At 41.4% G+C, this 24,100-nt stretch overlaps 1 protein-coding gene across 2 annotated transcripts in view; it reads left to right on the forward strand.

The window, feature by feature from the left end:
* Window positions 1-10,619: 10,619 nt before the first annotated feature.
* The window catches only part of efnb1 (ephrin-B1), a 186,693-nt gene continuing 173,212 nt past the window's right edge, over window positions 10,620-24,100 (forward strand). For both annotated transcript variants that reach the window (XM_068047474.1, XM_068047475.1), the window contains exon 1: window positions 10,620-11,257. In XM_068047474.1, coding sequence (XP_067903575.1) covers window positions 11,139-11,257 — 119 coding nt within the window. In that variant the 5' untranslated portion in view covers window positions 10,620-11,138. The remainder of the gene's footprint in view (window positions 11,258-24,100) is intronic.

The following is a 24,100-nucleotide window of genomic DNA, read 5'->3' on the forward strand; positions in this document are numbered from 1 at the left end:
GGCTTTTGCTGTTGCAGAAATGTGACCTGAAAGACTCAGGTCCTAAATTAGCAATCTCATTGACAAAAGAGGCCACTGAGTGGCTGGTGAGGAAAAAGGACAAATATCACACTGATGTAGTAGGGTGTGCAGAAGCACTCCAGTGTGGAAGCAATGCACATGAAAACTACAGGGAAATGTAGGCAGAACTGTTAACATTTTGAGTTTTATTCCAGATTTTCTATGAGTTCACTGTCTCAGATCATGCCGTCATAGGTGAGGCTTTGCTTGTCATGAACTAGAATGTGCCTTTACCTGTCCAATATCTAGATACTTTCAAAGAAGCCCAGATGTTAAACAGAAAACCTTTGTCACTGTATTTCAGCTTACTGGTTATTTGTGTACCCTCACATAAACTTCTCTGACTTTGGAAGGTGGTAGATTAAAATAGACTGTGGTTTAGGCTATATATATAATAATGCTTATTGATGTACATTTTTCTAATAGTTAGAAGTAATTAGTTGGTGAGGTACAACAGTGAAGTGGAGTGTTGGAGGAGGGGGGGTGTAGAAAGTTTGGTTATCTCCCTCATTAAAATAGCATTTATTGACTTGCTACAACATGATTGCATGTCTGGCCATCTCTCGCTCTCTCTTTCTCTCATCATACTGGAAAAATACAGCAATCAGACTCCTTCCTTTCTGCTTCCTTTGGACATAGCACTTCAGTCTCTGAGACTAAATCCTAGCATAACAACTTTCCGTCATTAGTTTGCAACCGTAGATCACAAAATTAGATGACAGCTAACATTGTAACAGAAATATTTTAAACAATACAAGGAGAGAATTTCCTTCCCTTGGAAATTCCAGTTTTTAATTATTACTCCCTATCTCAATCCTCACACTATTCATAGAGTCATATGACAATTAACATTTGCAATAAGCTAGATCATGGATTTTCCTTAAGTTCACAAGATGCAGAATGTAGTGGCTCCAGTACAAAGATGATGATCCAAAGGTTATGAGTTCAAATTCCATTGTAAATTATGAAATTAAATTAATAACATTGGCCATTTGTAGGCTGTCACCAGAAAATAAAATGGGCCATACCCAAAAATGCTACCCAATTTTCATTAATAGCCATAAAAATTGCTTCTTCAAGGAAGGGAAGATGCCACCCCTAGCCAGTCTGGCCTGCACGTAACTCCCGACCCTCATTACGTGCTTGACTTTATGTACTCTGAAGTGGTTTAGCAATCCTCTAAGTTGTACAAATAATTTCTAGCGAAAGGCTCACCACCAATTTCTCAGGGCAACTAGGAATGAACAATAAAGGAACCCTTGACAGCTTTGTCCCAGGGACAAATAAAAACAATCTCCTGGTGAGTATTGCAAGCAACTGGAGAATTATATGGGTGGCAATTTTCAAATACCACCTGCCCCATTTTCTGGTGTAAATGGAATGGCTTGTAGTTCAAAATTGGAAAGAAAGTCACCTTCCTTTTGACAGCCCGAGGCCTGCATGATGTGATTTGTGTTTGAGTGTCGCTTATGCAAGTGTGAGTGTGTTTGATGGGGTTAATGTGAAGGTGAGTTTTTGATTGGGTTACTGTGACTGATCCTAAGTTTCCCTGGGGTCTAAGGTAAAGACTGCAACACAAATTGGCAGGAGTGTATGTTTCATTGGGTTAATTTAGCGTGATTTATGGGTTTATGTGTCGGGTGTTTGATGGGTTAGTGTTGGTGTGCTAGTATTGGTGTGCTAGTAGCTGTTGGGTTAGTGTATGTTAGATGGGGTTATTATTAATGTGTTTGATGGGATGAGTGTGTTTTGAGGAAAGTTAATTGGGTTAGTGTATTTGATGAATATAATGTCAAAATGATTGACTGGCTTAGTCTGAGTATGTTTGATAATTTAGTCTGAATGGTAGTGTTTTTGGTGCATTAATTTTAGTGTGCGTTTGTTTGATGGGTTAGTGTAAGTGTATTTGGGAGTGTGCTGGGTGGGTTAGTGGAAGTGTATTTGAAAGGTTCGTGAAAGTGGTTTGGTTAATGTGATGGGATGAGTTAGTGTGAGTCCATGGGTTTTTTTTTATTATTCTGTGATGGGATGTGGGCATCACTGGCAAGGCCAACATTTATTCCCCATCTCTAATTGTCCTTGAGAAGGTGGTGGTGATCCACCTTCATGAACTGCTACAGTCCATGTGGTCTAGATATACCCACAGTGCTGTTATGGAGGGAGATCCACGGTTTTTACCCGACTGTAGTGAAGGAACGGCGGTGGTGTATTTGGGGTGGAACTTGCAGGTGGTGGTGTTCCCATGCACCTCGTGCCCATGTTCTTCTTGGTGGTAGAGGTCATGTGTTTGGAAAGTCCTGTCGAAGGAGCCTTGGTGCAGGTAACAGTTATCTGGTTTTTCTTCTGATCTCCTGGCAGGTTCATATGCAGATTCCAACTGCCTGCTTTTAGTCCAAAAACCAGCATTTTTTTAACAGTTCCGAGCAAGTCTCATGCCAAGTCATAAATTCTCTCTTGTCACACTAAAGGTCTTAGGTCAAATCCCCTGTAGTTTCCTTGAAATCACTGGGTTTCCAGTATTTGTTTACTGGTCAAAACCAGGGACGTCTTGTTGACCTTGCTTCTTTTTTAAAAGCATCCATAAAGTTCAATGTCCATGAAATCTTTTTTTCGTTTTTAAAATATAGATTCCAAGTTTTAACAAAAAAATATGGGCTCTCATAACAATAGTCATTACCTGGTACTTGTGTGGTGCGAATGTTACTTGCCACTTAGCAGCCCAAGCCTGAATATTATCCAAGTCTTGCTGTATGCAGGCACAGACTCGTTTATTATCTGAGGAGTTACAAATGGAACTGTGTTTGATAGGTAACTGTGAATGATTTTTAAAAATTCATTCATGGGATGTGAGCATCGCTGCCAAGGCCGGCGTTTATTACCCATCCCTAATTGCCCTTGAAAAAGTAGTGGTGAGCTGCCTTCTTGAAATGCTGCAGTCCATGTGGTGTAGGTACACCCACAGTGCTATTAGGGAGAGATTTCCAGGATTTTGATCCAGGGAAAGTGAAGGAACAGTGATATAGATCCAAGTCAGAATGGTGTGTGACTTGGAGGGGAACTTGCAAAGTGTTTCCATGCGTCTGCTGCCCTTGTTCTTCTAGATTTAGATTTTTTTTAGATTTAGAGATACAGCACTGAAATAGGCCCTTCGGCCCACCGAGTCTGTGCCGACCATTAACCACCCATTTATACTAATCCTACAACATCCTCACCTGTTCCTATATTCACCTACCTATACTAGTGACAATTTATAATGTCCAATTTACCTATCAACCTGCAAGTCTTTTGGCTGTGAGAGGAAACCGGAGCACCCGGAGGAAACCCACGCAGACACAGGGAGAACTTGCAAACTCCACACAGGCAGTACCCAGAATTGAACCCGGGTCACTGGAGCTGTGAGGCTGCGGTGCTAACCACTGCGCCACTGTGCCGCCCCAGGTGGTTAGGGTTGTGAGTTTGGAAGATGATGTCAAAGGAGCCTTGGTGAGTTGCTGCAGTGCATTTTGTAGATGGTACACACTGCTACCATTGTGTGTTTGTGGTGGAGGAAGTGAATATTTAAGGTGGTGGATGGGGTGCTGATCATACGGGCTGCTTTTTCCTGGATGGTGTCAAGCTTCTTGAGTATTGTTGGAGTTGCACTCACTCAGGCAAGTGGAGAGCATTTGATCACACTCCTAACATGTGCCTTGTAGATGGTGGAAAGGCTTTGGGGGGTCAGGAGGTGAATTACTTGCCACAGAATTCCCAGCCTCTGACCTGCTTTTGTAGCCACAGTATTTATATGGTTGGTACAGTTAAGTTTCTGGTCAATGGTAACCCCCAGGATGTTGATGGTGGAGGATTCAGCGATGGTAATGTCGCTGAATGTCAAGGGGAGATGGTCATTGCCTGACACTTGTGTGGTGCAAATGTTACTTGCCACTTAGCAGTCCAAGCTTAAATGTTGCCAAGGTACATGCAGGCACAGGCTGCTTCAGTATCTGAGGGGTTGCGAGCTGTACTGAACACTGAGCAATCATCAGCGAACATCCCCACTTCTGACTTTATGATGGAGTGAACCCCACTTCTGACATTATGATGGAGTGAAGGTCATTGGTGAAGCAACTGAAGATAGTTGGGCCAACTTGAAGACCCCCTGCAGTGATGTCCTTGGGCTGAGATGATTGGCTTCTGACAAACACAACCATATTCCTTTGTGCTAGGTATGACCCCAATTAATGGAGAATTTTCCCTCTGATTCCCATTGACTTCAATTTTGCTCGGGCTCCTAGATGCCACACTTGGTCAAATGCTGCCTTGTTGTCAAGGGCAGTCAGTCTTATCTCACATGCAGAATTCAGCTCTTTTGTCCATGTTTGGACGAAGGCTATAATGTGGTCTGGAGCCGAATTGCCCTGGCGGAATCCAAACCGAGCATCGTTGAACAGGTTATTGCTGAGCAAGTGCTGCTTGATAGCACTGTTGATGACACCTTCCATCACTTTGCTGATGATTGAGAGTAAATTGATGGGTGGTAATTGTCTGGATTGGATTTGTCCTGTTTTTTGTGGACAGGACACACCTGAGCAATTTTCCACATTGTGGGTAGATGCCAGTGTTGTTGCTGTAATAGAAGAGCTTGGCTAGGGATACAGCTAATTCTGGAACACAAGTCTTTAGTACTACTGCTGATGTTGTCAGGGCCCATAGCCTCAGTGGGACTCAACTTAGCATAATGAGATGAGTGTGATTGTGTTTGGGTTAATGTGAGTATGGTGTATCGGGAAAAAGTGAATGTGTTTGGGGTAGTGTGGGTTAGTTTCATGTGTTTGTATACGTGCACTTGCTTGGGTTAGTGTGAGTGTCTTTGAAGTGTCAGTATGAGTGTGTTTTCAGGGTTAGCATTATTGTCTGTATAAGACAGGATTTGTGTATGTTTGATGTGGTTAGAATCATAGAATGGTTACAGCACAGAAGGAGGCCATTTGGCCTGTTGTGTCTGTGCTGGCTGTTTGCAAGGGCAACTCACCTACCCCCATTCGCTGCCTTTTCCTTGTAGCCTTGCAATTTTTTTCTCTTCAGATAATTATCCAGTTCTCTTTTGAAGACCTTGATTGAATCTGCCTTCTCCACACTTTCAGGCAGTGCATTCCAGATCCTAACCACTTGCTGCATAAAAAAGTTGTTCATCATGTTGCTGTTGCTTCTTTTGCTAATCACCTTAAATTTGTGTCCTCTGGTTCTGGATCCTTCCGCCAATGGCAACAGCTTCTTAATGATTTTGAACACCTCTATCAAATTTCCTCTTAATCTTCTCTTCTCCAAGAAGAATAGCCCTAGCTTCTCCAACCTGTCCATGAAACTGAAGTTCTTCATCCCTGGAACCATTCCTGTGAATCTTTTCTGCACCCTCTCTTATGCCTTACACCTTCCTAAAGTGTGGCGACCAGAACTGGGCACAATACTCCAGCTGAGGCCGAACCAGGTTTATCATAACTTCCTTATTTTTGTACTCTAAAAAACCCAGAATCCCATATGCTTTATTAACTGCTTTCTCAATCTACCCTGCAACCTTCAATGATTTGTTTACATATACTCCCAGGTCCCTCTGCTCCTGCACCCCCTTTAGAATTGTACACTTTAATTTATAATGCATTTCCCAATCTTCCTGCCAAAATGAATCACCACTTTTCTGCATTAAATTTCATCTGACACTGTCTGCCCATTCCACCAATCTGTCGATATCCTTCTGAAGTTTATCACTATTCTCCTCACAGTTCACAATACTTCCAAGTCATCTGCAAATTTTGAAATTGTACCCTGTACACCCAAGTCTAGATCGTTAATATATATCAAGAAAAGCAGGGCTCCTCACCGACCCCTAAAGAACCCCACTATATACCTTCCTCCTGTCCGAAAAACAACTGTTCACAACTACTCTCTGTTTCCTGTCACTCAGCCAATTTCGTATGCATGCTGCTACTGTCCCTTTTATTCCATGGGTTCGAGTTAGCGTGACCGCATTTAATAGGTTTGTGCGAGCGTGGTTGATGAGATTGATGGGATTGGAAGTAAATTGACTCAGGGAAAGAGGAAAAAAGAACGGAAAGATCCAGTAATAAAGGAATGATCCGAAGAAGTGGAAGCAGACACTTGCAAGAAAGAGAAAGAAACAGACGCTGAAAGAGAAAGAGTTGGTAAAGGGTGAGGGACTCTGGATTGGAGGTAATAAACAATGGCAAAGATGGATTGAGGGCAAATGGAACGGAATGCGAAATTCATTGAAAGTTGTAAAAAGTCCATGCAGCAGTAACACTAAATGAATCAAATAAAGGTGCCGCAGTTGGTAGAAATTTGATACAGTACTCGGGGAATTATATTGGTTTTATCCCTGCTCACAGCCTACACCAGCTATACCGACCTATAAACTACCGGTGAAAGTGGCCGGGACGGAAGTGCAATGAAGCAGATGCCGGTGGGAGGCGCTGGCTACCGCGGAATAAAGTATCATTCGCAGGAACCGAGTAGCCACTTGACAGCCACTCACCAATGCCATGCGCTGCATCACAACAATAAACCTACATGAGGAGTTTAATATTACACTGATCTTAACACCAAAAATAATAAAAATAATTTTATTGTAAGCTAAATATTTCTGATTATAGATTAATATATATGCAAAATATATTTTAAGTTTGATTATTTTTACATTTATAGATACATACAAGTAAGCTTATCAGCTAATTCATATTTATTCTTTGCTCCTTGTCACGCAAGCATCAACTGGTAATATGAAAATGATTTGATTTCCCGAGATATCCACATTTCTGTCCCTTACGCCCGAGCAGTTTTTTTTTGTTACTCCAGAGGTCTAACAATAACGATAATTACGCTGAGTAACAATTCTGGCATCCACCCCTCGGAGGGCGTTTCTTTCACAATTCGACACGATTTTGTGACCCATCTTTTCTTAATGCCGTGAATTCACAAAGCGCTAATTTCAGATAGGCAATGTGAGCCCAGTTACAATTGTTAAACAGATCTACTGATCGCTGTGTGTGCTTTGGTGTCCTAGTGCAGGAATCGCAAAAGGTTCCTATGCAGGTACAGCAAGTAATTAGGAAAGCTAATGGAATGTTATAGTTTATTACGAGGGGAATTGAATACAAAAGTAGGGAGGTTATACTTCAGCTATGCAGGGCATTGAGGTGACCACATTTGGAATACTGTGTACAGTACTAGTTTACTTATTTAAGGAAGGATGTAAATGCATTGGAGGCAATACAAAGAAGGTTTACTAGACTAATACCTGGAATGGACAGGCTGTTTTATGAGGAAAGATTGGACAGGCTAGGCTTGTATCCGCTGGAATTTAGAAAAGTAAGAGGCGACTTGATTGAAACATATAAGATCCTGATGGGTCTTGACAGGGTGGATGTGGAAAGCATGTTTCCCCTTGTGGGAGAATCTAGAACTAGGGGTCACTGTTTAAAAGTAAAAGGTCACCCATTTAAGATAGAGATGAGGAGAATTTTTTCTCTCTGAGAGGGTAGTGAGTCTTTGGACCGCTGTTCCTCAAAAGGCAATGGAAGCAGAGTCTATGAATATTTTTAAGGCAGAAGTAGATTCTTGATAAGCAAGGGGGTGGAAGGTTATCTGGGGTAGGTGGAAATGTGGGGTAATCAGTTCAGCCATGAACTTACTGAAGGGCTGAGTGGCCTACTGCTGCTCCCAAATTGTATGTTGGTATGTTCATTTATATCCAATTATATGTGTATTACCCCTCATTCCCTTTGCTCCACTATTGGGGATTGGTATTTCCATCACAGTCTCCCTACGCCTGAACTCTCTCCTTAAAATCTTTCACCTTGCCAATCCACTCCCTGTTTTCAAAAGCCTTGTAAATCCGTTCCATTTTACTATGCTTTATATTCCCACCTTTCCATTTTTTTTTTTGCACGGTGTTCACATTTTCCTTCTGCCCTGTGCAAAGTGCTTCAATATTTTTCTTTCTATATGTAAAGAGTGATATCGAAATGTAAACTGCTATATTATTGTAGTAAGAGAAAGAAAAGACAGTCAAGTACGCCTTTATTATATGTAATCCAGATCTAGCTGGAAGTGAGTGACGAAATGTTCCTTCAGATAAACATTTCCGTTATAAAATTGTCACTTTAAAATACGTGCCTTTTATTTTCTTGATTTATTTTGTCATTTCTAGCGCTGAGAAAATATTGTTACCATTTTATGGAGGTTCAGGTTCGATTTGCCTTCTATGTTAGACTGAGAATTGTGATAGTGAAATGATGAACTAGATTCCAAATGCATTGTTCTTCCTCTTTGCTGTGTTATTATCTTTGTGTCAAAATAGCGCCTTCTTTCCCAAGAATGTAAAACTTTTAGAATCTCGTTTATTTCCTAGAAACTAGACTTTTAAAACCCGTCACCTAATTAATGCTTCTTGATCGACAAACATAAGAGCAAGAAAAGACCAATACTCATTCTAACCATTAGATATTGCAACCTTATACACCATCTTATAATGTCAACTCCCGCCGGAAACAACAAGAGGAAAAAACAGAAGTAAATGTTTACGTGAAACAGATCCTAAATATAATTCTAGATTTACATTTTCAACGTCAAGGGACCGAGAAGGAAGCATAGTTTGATTAATAGGCTCACGAATAGTGACTTGCTTTGGGAAAGAATGGAACTCTGTGACGATTTTGCGCACATCACACAACACTCCAGTCACTCCATGAGGCGGGGGCGGAAGTCATCAAGTAAATTGATAACAGTGAAAAATGTTTGTTCAGAAAAGGCAAACTTAATTTGCATGTATCAGAGATAAAGAAAGCGAACAACACACAAACACATGTACAGAGAAAGACTCAAAGACAGAAAGCGAAATCTAGAGAGAGAGCGATAGTAAATAGAAACGCAGTGAATTGTTTAGCTATGCAGAATGCAAGGTTCAATCCCCCAGCCTGAGTTAGCAGATCTCAAATAGGCCAGTGTCAGTGACACTACAGTTAGCCTTAGTGTCCTCACCTGGGAGGAGAAAAGTAATGTCCTGATTACTAATTGTGGCCCTGCTGGAAACTGCTGTGGGCATGTTTGTGCGCGTTGGATGTTGGTTGATACAGGATCGAACGTGTCCGTTATAGTCTTTTGGCACTCGCTTTCCAAGCTCCCGTCACAAGAAAAGTCACTTGAACGAAGTATTAGAAGGTTAGGCTTAAGGTGAAGCAGTCTGATTTTAGAGTTATGGTAATCAACAGCCTGGTATGTTAACCTTGTGTCTCCCACATGTGTGTGTTTGAGTTTTTTGGTCTTATACCTTCTGGGGGATTTATTCCATTTCAGTAAATACTCTAGGTGAGGCTTCCAGTCATTGTTCTCCTCTTCCTCTCAATGACTCTTGCACAGCTTGGTTGTAGTATCGCTTTCACTGCCTCAATCAATCACCTAACTCAACAAAAATGTAGGACTTAAACCTGGGACTACTAGTCTCTGACAGGCTCAGCTACAGTACTCTTTTAACAGCTGAACCCTGCGTGATTTATAACATGTTTTTCGGTTTCATCTTATCACAGAATTTAAACCAACAATGTTCAAAATGAATTCATGTCATCTCACTGTTTACAGTACTGGTTTCTTCCTGTCAGTGTTCGATTACAACATGCTTTTAGAACGATTATAAATTGCTTTTAGAAGGATTATTAGACTTTGATGCAACTTGGATTGCTTTTATTTATTCCTTACAAAAAAAGCCTTTCGTTGTTCAAATAACTGAACTCGCTCCCAATCTGTTCTATGTGCTTAATTGTAGTGTAATATATCATTTGGTTGAACTATGTACCGATCAGCTGTGAACAGCCCCACCCCCCCCCCCCCCTCCCCCTTTTTCTGTTAGGTCTTGTTTTATTGGGTCTCAATTTAACTTTATTTCATCCTCTTTCAGTGATGGTTGGTTGAACTTGCTCTGAGTTTCTGGTAGTCCCTAACTCTGGTATCCAAAGGCTAGCGGCGTGGATCTCTCTCTCTAAATATCTCACGTTCTACCGAAGCACGATTTCAAATATCAAACGATTCACTAATAAACATACAAATACATATGTTATTTTCTCTGCTGAAATGTGGTAAGTTCTCACTCTGTAAAAATGTGACTTACATTTTAAGTAAAATACATGCATATGTAGGGAGGAGAACCCTGGGAAAAGATGTTACAAAACTTGTTAAACATTTTAAAGTTGCATTTCAATAAATGGGTAATTTCGATACAATTAAAACATGATTTTAGAACGATTATAAATTGCTTTTAGAAGGATTATTAGATGTTAATGATTAATGTAACAATGTTTATATCATATAACGATTAAGAAGCTGTGCAGCGTCTTCCGTTTGAAAGTTTACTATCGATTGGGACAATGTTAAATCTGGCTTTAAGAGCCCTGCGTGAGGACCCCGTTCAGATTTTGGCTGATTGGCTGAGTGGGGCTCAGGGTGTTTGTGATTGGTAGGAGGATTAGTGATGTCTGCAGCGTGCCTGAGAGGCGGGACAAGGAGGTAGAGCAGGTTAGTTGGGCAGTGAGCGAGTAGCGAGCGGCGAGGCAGCAACTGGAGTTACCGGGAACTAAGCGGAATCGCAGCGAGCCAGTAAACCAGAAAAGTATCCACGTTGCACATGGACAACCTGTAGCCAGCATTGATCTGAGTCTTTGGAGGCCTCCCTTTCCAGAGAGACATCTCCACAGGGGGGTCGGAGCAGCCGTGAGAGTAGAGTCAAGCTGACGGCAACCACAGGAGTTGAGAGACGGAGCAGAGTGCAGCCGTCATCGCGATCCAGCGGGAGCAAAAGATCCGATCCGGAAAGGAGAGGAAAAAAGGTACAATCCTGAGAGAGGGATACATTCCTGCCTTAACCCCAAGAGACAGAAAAAGGATACGATTCAGAGAAAGGGATATAACTCTGAGGATACAGAAAAAAAGGATACAGCCCAGACACATAGTATCAAGAGTGACCTAGTTATTCCTGAGAGATCCGCTCATTTCTCAGAGATCACCTTCTGACTTGTCTTACCTCAGCCTGGAGAATGGCTAAATGGGACTCGCTGTGGAAATATTACTGGGGAATTATATTCGCACTGTGCAGGAGTGCTCTGCCATTAGCCAAGAGTTTGGACATTGTCGCCTGGCATTCTCAAAACACAAAGTAAGTTTTTTTAAAAAATAATTGAATTCCATTAGATAGGTAAATGGGGCTCAGCCGGAATGCGGTTGCTGGGATCCCTCTGTTGTAATTTGAAGCAGTTTCTGGGGTTTTGTTTTGTGAATGGCGGCAGCTCTCAAAGTGCCGATCGCCAGGCTGTTGATACTCGGTGCTGCAAGTCATAGAATCAGAGAAAAGTTACGGCACAGAAGGAGGCCATTCAGCCCGTCGTGTCTGCACCGAGATTCTAACTTCAGATCGGGGGGCATGAAAAAAAATACATGTGGCATCATAGAATTGCAAGCGTCTGTCATTACTTTGGGGCAGGCAGAGCCGATTGTTGATCGCGGCATTGAAAGGTTGTTCTCCCGTTTCTTGTGAAGTTCCAGTTTAATTTGAAACCCAAAGTGGATGTGAATCTCGCTCTTTGTTCTGCGGGGGTTGGGAGTGGGGAGTACCTTCTCTCTTTCGGGGAACCTCACCTTCCACTCCGATGAAGGGTCACTGACCCGAAACGTTAACTCTGCTTCTCTTTTCACAGATGCTGCCAGACCTGCTGAGTGGTTCCAGCATTTCTTGTTTTTATCTCACCTTCCACTCAGCTTGTCACCATCTCTGTCCCTCTAAAGCGCTGGGACATAACAAAATAAATGGTGGAGAGGGAGAACGTCTTTAAACTACAAAGAAATCCTGTCATTTATGCACGTAAAATTTTAAAAATATAATTGCAATTCTGTATATAAAACCATACTGGTAACCTTTCGCGCAGCGACGCTTTTGTTCCATTTAAGTTTGCTAATGTGAGTTCTATTGAATCGAATCATGTTTGTACCAGGCTCAGATCTCTCGTCAGCAAACCGATTCCGAGTTTTAACCGTTTTAATAGATTAATAGTGTTTTATAATTTAATGCAGGAGCGCATTTGACCAGCTCTCCGTGGTTTGGTGTGAGTTCCAACCACCTTTTGTTTACAAACGGTTGAGTTCCTCCCACCCACCCCCCCCCCCCCCACCCCCACCCCCAAAAATTTTGGGGGAAGTTTGGTTTCGGAGACCCGTCACGGGGCAACTTTCCAAAAAACGTATGGAAATTTGCTGTTCCCAGGGGCAGCAACAACGGTGAAAAAGCACACCCTCGTGGAATATGGAGTAGTTCATAATTGATGGTATTAGGAAAGTCTGTGTGTTTTAGGGAAACCCAAGAACTAAGAAGGGCAAAAGAAATGGTCACGGCAAATATATGATTGTGTGTCAAAATAATTTTTTTTCGATTTAAAAATAAAAAAAGGAATTTGTTGCAGATTGTGAAGGTGATTTGGAATTGACCAGGATTCGTTCGTTCTAAGCAGTTTCACAAAGAAACACAACAATGATGAAACTCTCCGATTTCCCCGCAGACTCTGGTCAATTTCATTTTTTTACCTCCGCATGACAGATTTCCAGTTTGGGATGAAATGTTACACTTTCTTACTCGATACTCTCTGAGCAGTCAGTACTTTGCTTAATAATGAATGTGCCAGTTACCGCTGCCCGCCAGCCCGTAGACTCGGTAAAGAGAAATGCATGAAAAAGTGCCACTTGGACGGGGAAGGTGCCCATGCATACACGGACATTGCAACTCAGTGAAAGACTAAAAGTAGTGGGTCACTCTGTAAAACTTTTGAAAACACCAAGCATTTCTAATGTAGTCTTGTAATTCAAGAGTCTAATGCATGCAATTTAATATACAGTACAATGCATTCAACACAATATCGTACAATACATTCCAATGCAATATGCAGTACATTTAATTCTACTGTATTGTATATTATAATACAGAGCATTGTAATACACAAAGGTACTGTGTATTTAATACAATATGAAATAGAGTACATATGCTTCTTTGTATGGTGCATATTTTACTGGAATTTCATGCTATAAAATCTGTACTGATAGTTTGACATGGTCAGGATGTGTCTGTGTCAGTTGGTGCAGACTATAGTTTGTAATACTTTATCTTGTTATGCCCACTCCAAAGTACAGGCAATTTCAAAATGAGACAAGAAGTAAGGCACGTGATTTTGCATGGTGTGACAACCCTTTTAGAAACTCGTGAATTTCTATACTTATACTTTGGGCGGCGCAGTGGTTAGCACCGCAACCTCACAGCTCCAGGGACCTGGGTTCAATTCTGGGTACTGCCTGTGCGGAGTTTGCAAGTTCTCCCTGTGACCGCGTGGGTTTTCGCTGGGTGCTCCGGTTTCCTCCCACAGCCAAAGACTTGCAGGTTGATCGGTAAATTGGCCATTGTAAATTGCCCCTAGTATAGGTAGGTGGTAGGGGAATTGAGGGAAGGTGGGGATGTGAGAGGGTAATGGGATTAATGTAGGATTAGTATAAATGGGTGGTTGATGGTCGGCACAGACTCGGTGGGCCGAAGGGCCTGTTTCAGTGCTGTATCTCTAAATAAATAAACGTGTAGCACAATTTGCTGCCTGAGCACTGCAGTTTTTCATTTTTAAAAAGTCTCAGGGCACAGTGAAAATGGCAGTTTTTGAATGGATTTGAGCAATAACAAATCACCAGCCATGATTGTTTCATATTCATTTAATGTTGGAGGGAATGAGGGAATTAAACAACCTTCACACCTGCATCCAAATTCAGCAAAGCAACTATTCCATGAATGTATTTCCCATTTCCATTGCAGGTACAAAATAGATATAGAAATAGGCCCGGGCAGGAGTGAGCAATGAAAGAATTACTGATTAACCCATAAGTCTGAGAAACAAGGACTCTGACTACTTTTTTCAGAGGGGTAGAGGGCAAGAGGTCCAAGGTAAACTCAGCCAGATCCTTGATAAGATATTCCTGACAGTTTATAATTCATCCAAAAGCTTGTGAAAGATGTACCATCCAGCACAAGTGGATGAAGTTGTATCTGTTAATAAAATACTTTAAAGTCATTGGAGACCAATCCGTCTTGCTCAGCCTTCCTCCTGCTCAGTCTCTTTCTCTCTCCTTCGCACACTGCATTCATACCGTCTATTTACATACAGGTGTTTGAAATACCATACTCTTCCTTTAACTCTTGCTATTTGCACAAATGGCTGCTGGCAATGACTTGAGTGTGGGTGAGCCTTTATTTCCCACCCGCTTTGCCTTTACCTCGCCTCTTGACTTGTTGCCAGAATACATGGCTGATCCGTCCAGCAGGTGGCGTGATACAGCTACCCAATGTTTGGACAAGGTTGTGTTTTCCCATCCCTGCCACCCCACTGCTTTCTTCCCCTTGACGAACTTCGGAGAAATCTGAACAGATGAGTTGAGCTTGAGAAACAAGACCTTGTCATATCGTGCAGTATTCAGGTTCCCCACTGAGAGCTGTTGAAACTTATTCAACTGAACCAAACAGGACAGGAGGCCCAAACACTAAAGGTGCTTTTGTCATCCTTTTTTATTTGTTCTGTTCTGGATTGCATGACCTTGGTGTGTCACTCACTCACATTTATATTACTTGCAGGTTGGTAGTCTTGCGGACCTGCTGTACTATGATTCAGAGTATAGAGGCACAATGTTTAGAGGATGCAGTTGCAAAGGGTTGATCTGCATGCTTAGCTTGATGAACAAGAGGCATTTAGTTAGCTTGGTAGATTTGTAAACCCATATTTATGACAGCCTACAATACCGTTCAGTTTTCTGCAGGCGATGAAGGGAGATCAGCAAGTCTACTGTAGGTTGCATTCCTCTAACGTAATAAATTTAATGTTCTCTTGCTGTTGCAAATTCATCAGTGTCTTTTGAAATCAACATTCAAATGGTTGCTTTGCCTCAGTTTTCATAAAAATTTTAATAATACTTACTTATTTAGAGATACCCATCCCATTCACTCAAATCGATGAAATCCAAACTCAATTTACAACAATAGCACTACTGCACTATAACTGAGCTGGGACCACGTTCCTGGGGTACAAGAACTCAGTTTAAATAAGAATTTTTATTTGTTTCATGAGATGTGGATGTCGCTGGCAAGGCCAGCATTTATTGTCCAGACCTAATTGCCCTGGAGAAGATGGTGGTGAGCTGCCTTCTTGAACCTCTGCAGTCCATCTGGTGTGGGTACACTCACAGTGCTATTAGGGAGGGAGGTCCAGGATCTTGACCCAGCGACAGTGAAGGAACAGTGATATAAGTCCAAGTCAGGATAGTGTGTGGCTTGGAGGGGAACTTGCAGATGGTGGTGTTCCCACATGTCTGCTGCCCTTGTCCTTCTAGGTGGAAGAGGTCACTGGTTTGGAAGGTGCTGTTGAAGGAGGTGTGGTGAGTTGCTGCAGTGCATCTTGTAGATGGTACACACTGCTGCCACTGTGCATCCACATTGGAGGCACTGAATGTTTAAGGTTGTGAATGGGTTGCCGATCAAGTGGCTGCTTTGTCCTGGATGATGTCAAGCTTCTTGCATGTTGTTGGAACCACACTCATCCAGGCAAGTGCCTTGTAGATAGTGGACAGGTTTTGGGGAGTTTGGAGGTGGGTTACTTGCCACAGAATTCCCAGCCTCTAACCTGCTCTTGTAGCCACAGTATTAATATGGCTGGTCCAGTTCAGTTTCTGGTCAATGTAACTCCCAGGATGGTGATAGTGGGGAATTCAATGATGGTAATGCCATTGAACATCAAGGAGAGGTTAGATTCTCTCTTGTTGGAAATCATCATTGCCCAGCACTTGTGTGGTGTGACTGTCACTTTCCACTTATCAGCCCAAGCCTCAATTTTGTCCAGATCTTGCTGCATATCGACACGGACTGCTTTAGTATCTGAGGAGTCACGAATGGTACTGAACATTGTATAATCATCAGCGAACATCCCCACTTCTGACCTTATGATTGAAGGAAGGTCATTGATGAAGCAGCTGAAGACGGTTGGGCCGAGGACTCTATCCTGAGGAACTCCTGCAGCAACATCCTGGGGCTGATATGATTGGCTTCCAACAACCCCAACCATCTTCCTTTGTGTTAGGTATGACTCCAACCAGTGGAGAGTTTTCCCCCTGATTCCCATTCACTTCTGGCATCTTTAATGCAAAACAAAATGTCAATGCACCCAACGAATGGAAACAGATCCTAAGCCATACAAGGAGAGATGAGAAGAGGAAATGAGATCTGGCATGGCGAGTGTTGCACAGAGCAATCCAATTCAATAGGTTTTTAAACAAATTCATAGACTTCCAGGATGCCTGCAATTTCTGAAGCCTGGATAAATCGAAATGTAAGAAGTTGCAGTCCCTCTTCCATTTTTTGAAGGGACTGCTCCTCAATTTCTGGCTGCATCTCAGTCCAACACTCCAAATCTTTGGTCACCCAGTAGGGAGGAAAGCAAGCAAGTTGGAGGTCCTCCTTGTGAGATTGCTCCTAGCCCTGGTCTACGTAGCCTTCCACAGATTCAAAAAACACATAGTCAAGGCGGTTGTTTGGTCTGGCTACCTGCCTCTCTTCCACTGGCTCTATGTGTGCCTGGATGTCCCTGGGGAGGGAGCATGCAGTGTTTGCCACTACATTTGAAGCCTTCCATGACTGGCGGGCACGAGAGGCACTGGAGTGTATCGGAGCCACCAGGCATGATATTTTAATTTAATCTTAAATTTCCTTTAATTTACAGTTTATTGTTTGTGCTCCTTTTAAAATGCAGGCACTCGTTAACTTATTGATGACCATTGTCACCCTAATTGGCATTATAAAAGAGTTTGAAGAGGCAACTGAAGCCTTATCAAAGTAGCAGAGAAAAGTGCAGAGGTGAAGGGGTTTCGGGAGAGAGTGAAGCCAAAGTTGATGAAGACTCTGCTATCAATAGTGGGGCAAGTGGGGAGAGGTCGGGTGTAAAAGGGCAAAGTCAGAGAGATGGATGGGGTGAGTGGGGTAGGGTGCAGTGGGAGGTTGGTTGTAGAGATAGGGTGGACAGAGTTGTCAAGGGATTTGAAGGTGTTTAAATGTACTGCATTGCATGGTGGGTGGCGGGGGGTGGGGGGAGTGTGGTGACAGGGACTCAGGTAGGATTGGCAGATTTAGAGTGGGGGAACAGGTGATAAGTCAGTATGATTTTGTTTTTGGGAAGACTTGGGTTTGAAGTCAGTTGAAGCTTGTGGAGGATGGGAGGTGCTGCAATAATGAAGCCTAGAGGTGACAGAAGTATGAATAAGAGTTTCATTAGTAGTGGGGCTTAGTTGGGATAGAGAAGATTATTTATGCATGAGTGCATATAGACATTGTTTATGACTGATAGGATGTGGAGATTGAAGCTCAGCTCAGTTGAACAAGACTATCAAAGCTTCATGCTGTCTTTCAGTCTGATGAAGTGGCCCAAAAGGGCGATGGAATCTTAAGGAAGTGGATCTTTTAGCAAGAGCTGCAAAGCATGATTTCAATCTTCCTGACAATTAGATGGAAAGCTGTGGCTCATTCCTAACTTGATAGTAGACAGGTAATCTGAAAGCCTGGATATGGTTGTGGAGTTAAGAAAGGTTGCAGATCATAATGGTGATGGCTGGCATTTAGTTGAGGAAGAGAAGGGGCCAAGGGTAGATCTTTGGGTAGTCTAGAGAGTGCAGGGCAGCAATAAAAATCGTTGTAGGGAACGGGAAGACAGAAAGGGCAGTTCTATTGAGTTAATTCACAAAGGAGAGATGATGGAGAAGAATGGCATGGACACTGGATCGAAGAGGTTGAGTAGGACAAGGAGGGATAATGCAGCATGGTCACAGTCAGAGTGTGTCTCTAACAGCTGTACCATAACAAAGCTGGTGTTATTTCAGGAGACATTAGACCTTAACAGAGTAGGAGTCACAATCAGCTATTCCTATGCTGTTTCACAGCTGAGGTCCTATTGAGAAGATACTGTAAAATAAGCAATCCACACAGGCCAGATTCGGGAGTGCTGTGCTTTTGCAGTGCCAGTGACTTCATTTAGGAGACAACAGGTTGCCACTCGGAGGAAAATACAGCGCAGTTTCTGGACAATTAGCAGTCTTAGAAGGCGTGTTGCTTTTTTCTGCGATGCTGCTTAATGTTAGGATGCCTGGTTAAAATGGGATGGTTGAGAGATGTAAAAACACTGTCACTAAACTAGACACAGCAGAATACAAGGATTGTAAGTTATGATCTGAGATGCCTGCAAAAAAATTTAAAATATTCTCTATCTTAAAGGAGCCTTACACCAAAATTAATCGAATATGTAACTGGTCTCAAGAATTTCTTCAAAACACTAACTCTTTATTCTGAAGGAAACTTCTATTATTGTTGAACTCTTGTCTTGTTAAATGCCATTCTAAATTTAAAACACTTGGGTTCAGCCAAAATTGAAGTACAAGTCTCCTTTAATCTGTGAATTGTTGATATTTAATTAGGTATGAGGTGTTCAGGACCCAGATTACATTTCAGCCAAAGGGTTTTTAAATGTAGAATCAATTTTGGTGCAGGGTCAGTCAGATTTTCCGATTTGAAGGTGCAAAATCACAGTAACAGTATATTGCCTTAAAAGAAACCGTTTTATATTGTTTAACATCAATCAAAGGGGCACTTCTCCTCTCTTATTGATTTAAATGTATAGTAATCAATGAGAATCACTCATGTTTTAGTTAAGCTGTGTAATATACAGCAAGCTTGTCATCTCTTGCATAGTTATTACTCCTCCGATCTTTCGTCTTTTGTTCTCCAAAGTCGAAAGGCATTGTCTTCCTGCATTTTCATGGATAATGTTGTTAACAGTCATCATGTCCAAACAAAAATATTCATGTGAACTTCCTAATCGGTCAGCAATTTCATACAGTGAGTATCTGGTCCAAAATGAACCAGGAAGGTCTTGGGTTCCATCTCCTGTCTGCGCTAAATTAGCTGATCCCATGGTAGTGTTAGTTGTAGCAATTGGCCTCAGCCCCTTTGGGCCAGGGAGGTGAGGAAGCAACTCTTGATTGCTATTCAGAAACTCTTGGAACGTTTGTGTCTGTTTTTGCGTGAGGCCAGAATGGACTTGGCATCGATGGCTCCTCTAGATGGATATCCTGCTGACACATTGTCTAAGCCACTTGCATGCTGGCACCTTTGGAAATGTATTGGAGTTGGGGGCCAATAATGCCTTCAGGACAAGGGAACAAAAATTAGAGGAAAAAGGAACAAAATATTAAAATAAGTAACCAGGAGAGAAGAAAATGTTGACACTTCTTTTGTTGAGTTGCTTGAGTTTTAACAAAGGGTGCTGACAGATGAGATTTGCTTTTTAAACACAATGCAGCACAGTTCAATGAATAGCAATGCGATTTGAGTAACAATCCTTAACTTTCAAGAGACGTTTAAAGGCTGTAATCTGAAAATTAATGAACAGACATTTGGGGCTGAACTGGTCAAATAACTAATATTTCAATGTGTACAGCAAACAATACAATAAATTTATAATGACTCATTCATCAGCCATGCTGCACCAGCAAACAACAATGAGGTGAATAAATTAATCCATTTTTTTGTTGCTGTTGGATGAGGGATGAGTCTGCTGCCAGAATAAGGGAGCTGGATTTAGTTGGACAAGTGTCAGAAAGCAACTCATAGATGTTGATCTTACAGAATCTGAACTGAAATAAGGACAATATAAAAGCAGCTTTTGAATAGTGCCTTAGGGTTTTGAAAGTCCACCAAAACAGTCAGCCAGGACCTTGATTGAATGTCCCATCAAATGATTATTGTGCTTTGTTCAAGTTGAAAGATTGGATAGCCAAAGGAAAAAAATAGTAAAGATGATCCAGATCTGAACTTCCAGTAGGGTATTAGCCCTCTTAAATTTCTCAGAAGATCAAAGTAACAGGCACCAAAAAAACCCAGGAAAAAACTGTTATTTAGAGAAGTCTTATTTTAATTAAAAGATAGAACCCACAAAGTTTGAAAATTCCACATTAGTTGTCTGCTTACAATCTCCCACCCCTTTCACATGCATAAATTTATGCAAGAAGTTGTTATATTGTACATGGGATGTGATGTTATGACCAAAAGGTGGGGTTTTGCACATCATTCCAGTACGTACTTTATTTTCACTCTAGCGGTACTGTTCTGCCACTTAAATCCAAAGAGCTTCAGCATAACAGAGATCTTGTCTAACTGTGCATTGTAAGAATGCTTAGGAAGAGGGGGAAAGGATAGGAGTATGTATCAGTTTCTCTTATGGTACATTGAGGCATTTTAGTGTGACATTGTGTCTGGGGATTTAGGCAGATGTTTCTCCCAATAGCTGAGTGGTTAAATACACCATCTGATGTATTCAGACCAGGAAGGTACCCAATTTGACAGCTAATCTGAGGCAAGGTGCAGTAGCACTACAATTGTCCTTAGCACCCTGGGATAGGAAAAGGAAAAATCAACCAGCCTTTCTGTCGCTGATTGTGATCCAGCGATCCCTGCTGGAAATTGAATACTTAACTGTTGCGTGAGGGCAGAATTGGGCTTGGTTGTGCTGCTTCCAGATTTGAATAGCCAACTAACACATTCTGTTTAGGCTCATACATCAAGTATGACCATTTGGCTGAGTTTGTGGAGGATGCATGGTGTTTATCTATCTGTACTGCAGCATTAGTTGGCAGCTCCAGGAGAAGACTGGAGATGTTCAAACGGGCACTTTAAAAAAAAAAATCACAGTTCTGTTACAATAATTAAATATAAAATCTAATCTAAGTAAGTTAGATGTGTTTGCAAATTTAATGTAGTTAAAATCAATAAGAATAAATGTGTGCAATCTGAAAGAATCAGTAGTTTGTACTTAATCATAAATGTAAGAAAAACACACCACACCCTGTGATATCCTGTAGTTTTTCTGTTATTCTGATCTCTGATACACTGAGTATGTTTGCCAAGAATTTTTAGCTTGAATCAGGGTTTTTAATACAGAACAGATAAAAAGCACATTTAGCAAATCTTTGTCCCACAACCCTACTTAACTGTTCACTCAGTAGTTCGGCCTGAACAAACACTACAGCAAAAAAATACTCAACAAATTTAACATAAAAGTGATTAGAGTTGCATAGTGTGCTTTGGTCTCCAGGTGAAGCTTGGCTGGGGATGGGCTGCATTTCATGTGTCGAGTTTTAATTGTTCGATAATTAGAGCAAAATGCTTCTGCTTGCATTATGAATTTGCATTTGAATATTGTGCTTGGATCAGGAACTCTCTATAGTAGGAGTGAAAGGCCCTTGTATGGAATCCTGTACTGGTTTGGAGTTCTGTTTGAATTGTGGTTTTGTGCAGCTGATCACAAAGACACTGTGATAAATTCTCTATTATTACATTAAAATAAAATTGTGCTGTAAAACAATAAGTGCCATTTATCCCAGTTTTGATCCATGCTCTGCTGTTTAGCTTGTTTGTTTCATTGCTTTAGCTGCAATTGGTCTCATTGCTTTTGGACTATGGAAGTGAAAAACCAGTACTGTTATTTTGAGCTTGTTTTCGGATTCTTAGTAATCCAAGACTGAATGGTAAAGGATTAACTTTATTGAGATTTAAAACAACATTACATAAAGTATGATTTACCTCTGCTTGCAAACTACATCTTCTGGCTAAAGTGAACTGCATTGTACTGGTTGCCTAAGAGTTATATTGTTAGATACTAATTGTCGAGGGAATGCCCTTAAAGTACAGGTTTGAATTGATATGAAACTTATTAAAGTAGCTTTGCTAAATAAGTTAGCAAATAGGAGGACTGAGTATTAATCCTGAATAATAATTAATTGGAAATTATCTGAATTTTATTTTGTATGAACCATTTATTTATTTTATTAATGGTGCTCCTTTTGAGGGAGGACTTGTAGTTTTATTAAGATTCGGCTTTACTGGAGTGCATAAAACAGAACGCTCACTGGAGTAAGGGAATATCTATAAATGCTGAGACTATATCATTTCAAAATTAGCCAGGTTTCCTGACCCAGTTCCAGCAAACATTTATATATATGTTGGGTGAGGATTTGATTGGGTTTAGCTGTGTTGCAGCCCTTGTCACTCATGTCTGACTTACACATGGCCTAGATTCCAGCAAGAATCAAGAGAAGAAGGGGAAATTGCAGGGAACAGTGCCATTTTTCATCAATTTCACTGTCTTCATCATAGATGCAGGGTAACATGAGAGTGATGCAGGATTGGGTTCAAGAAATAGAAAGCTTGCATGGTTTATCATCATGATCTGCAACCCAAGATGTGTTACAAGTACAAATGCTCCCATAGGTGTCTTTAGCATATCGATAGCAAATATGTTGTAGGGCGAATTGCACTTAAATCTCTCTGCTGTAATGTTTTGTGATGCTTTTCAATCACCACCTCAAATTGCTCCCATTTGCACCATGACATACCTCTAAACAGCAGTATTTCACAACACCAGAAGCACAAAGAGTTGAGGCAAGACTACAGGTACGTTGTGACATTTATTGAAAAGAACCCTTTTTTTTAAACCTGCGAAGTACATGTTGCCCTTATTCTCTTCCCCCCCCCCCACCCCCCCCACCCCCCAATCAACTTGATGCTTGCGTTTATGCTTCAGCCCAATCGTCCACAGCTTAAATGCTGTCTCCGGACATCCTGGGTATACTTTACTGAATCCTAGTGATGGCAATGCTACACACAGTGTTTTGTGGGTGTTGATTTATTTTGCTATTGGTCAATTGATTTCTTTAGGCTAATTGTTGGATTCATGGTGGATATAGATGAATTATAAACTGTAGTCTAATTTTGAAAGTTATGACAATTTTATTTTGTATGAGCCATATATTTTGAGTGGTGCACTCCTTTTGAGGGAGGACTTATAGTGTTAATGAGATTGCCCTTGTGCACACCAGGTGAAGCCCAATTAGGGATGGGCAATAAATGTGATGTTCACATCCCAAGAACAAATAAAAATTGCAATGACCTTGGGGTTTTATGTCCCTTTATGTGCTATAGGGGTATAGCAGACCTGGACCTGTAGTACAGTGCTCGAATCCACTTTAGGGGTTTGTGGAACATCGTAGACACCAGGGTGAATTGGTGATTGTTACCTGAACACTCTCTTCCCTCCAAGTCTGGCTGATTGTTTAAATTTACTGACATGCATCTAGTATTTTTGGTGCAATTTTAACCTATAAATTATAGCTTTTCTGTTTCTATTCCCTTGTTGTGGACTGGTTTCTTTGATGTAGTTGGGTTATGTTGCTTTGAAGATAAAAGCATTGATATGTGATGCAAGACCACAGAGTCAGAGGCTAGGTTTTTCTTGGTAGCAGTTGACTTCCCACCACTGACTAGTAATTTCTGGCAAGTTTTTTTTTCTCCATAACAATTTTGCTAAAATCACTGAGTGGAATCTTTTTGTACCCCTTTTCTCTTGGAGCTGTTGACTTTGGCTGGGTTCCATGGGCACGATGATATGTTGCTGAGGTGGTGAGATTTCAAGTGTGAGCCTGTAGTGCTGTTTCACTACAGGGCACAGGGGAGGCAGGTACTGCACATGAGCCCATTCCCGTTCTCACTTGACAACCAGGGTGAGTCACTGGATGATGGTTACCAGCAGGAGTCTTGATTGATTTTTAACTTTGCGCTCTCTAGCCCAGGAGGACTGAGGTCAATTGTACCACCCCAAATGTTGCCCTGGTCCCGATTTACTTAATTCAATGCAGACTGAAAATCAAACCTGGGATCTTCTGGTCTCTATTACTTAGTAACACAGTAAGTGATATATTTAACCACTGAGCTCTCTCAAGTATTTAAACTGGGCATATGTTTGAAATGCAGCCTTTTCTGCTCATAGCTATTCAGGTCATCTAGCTGCTGTATTAATGTGAGGGTGTAATTGCCATCTGACCAGTCACCATTTTG

Source organism: Heterodontus francisci, chromosome 15, assembly GCF_036365525.1.
Source record: "Heterodontus francisci isolate sHetFra1 chromosome 15, sHetFra1.hap1, whole genome shotgun sequence".
NCBI lineage: Eukaryota > Metazoa > Chordata > Chondrichthyes > Heterodontiformes > Heterodontidae > Heterodontus > Heterodontus francisci.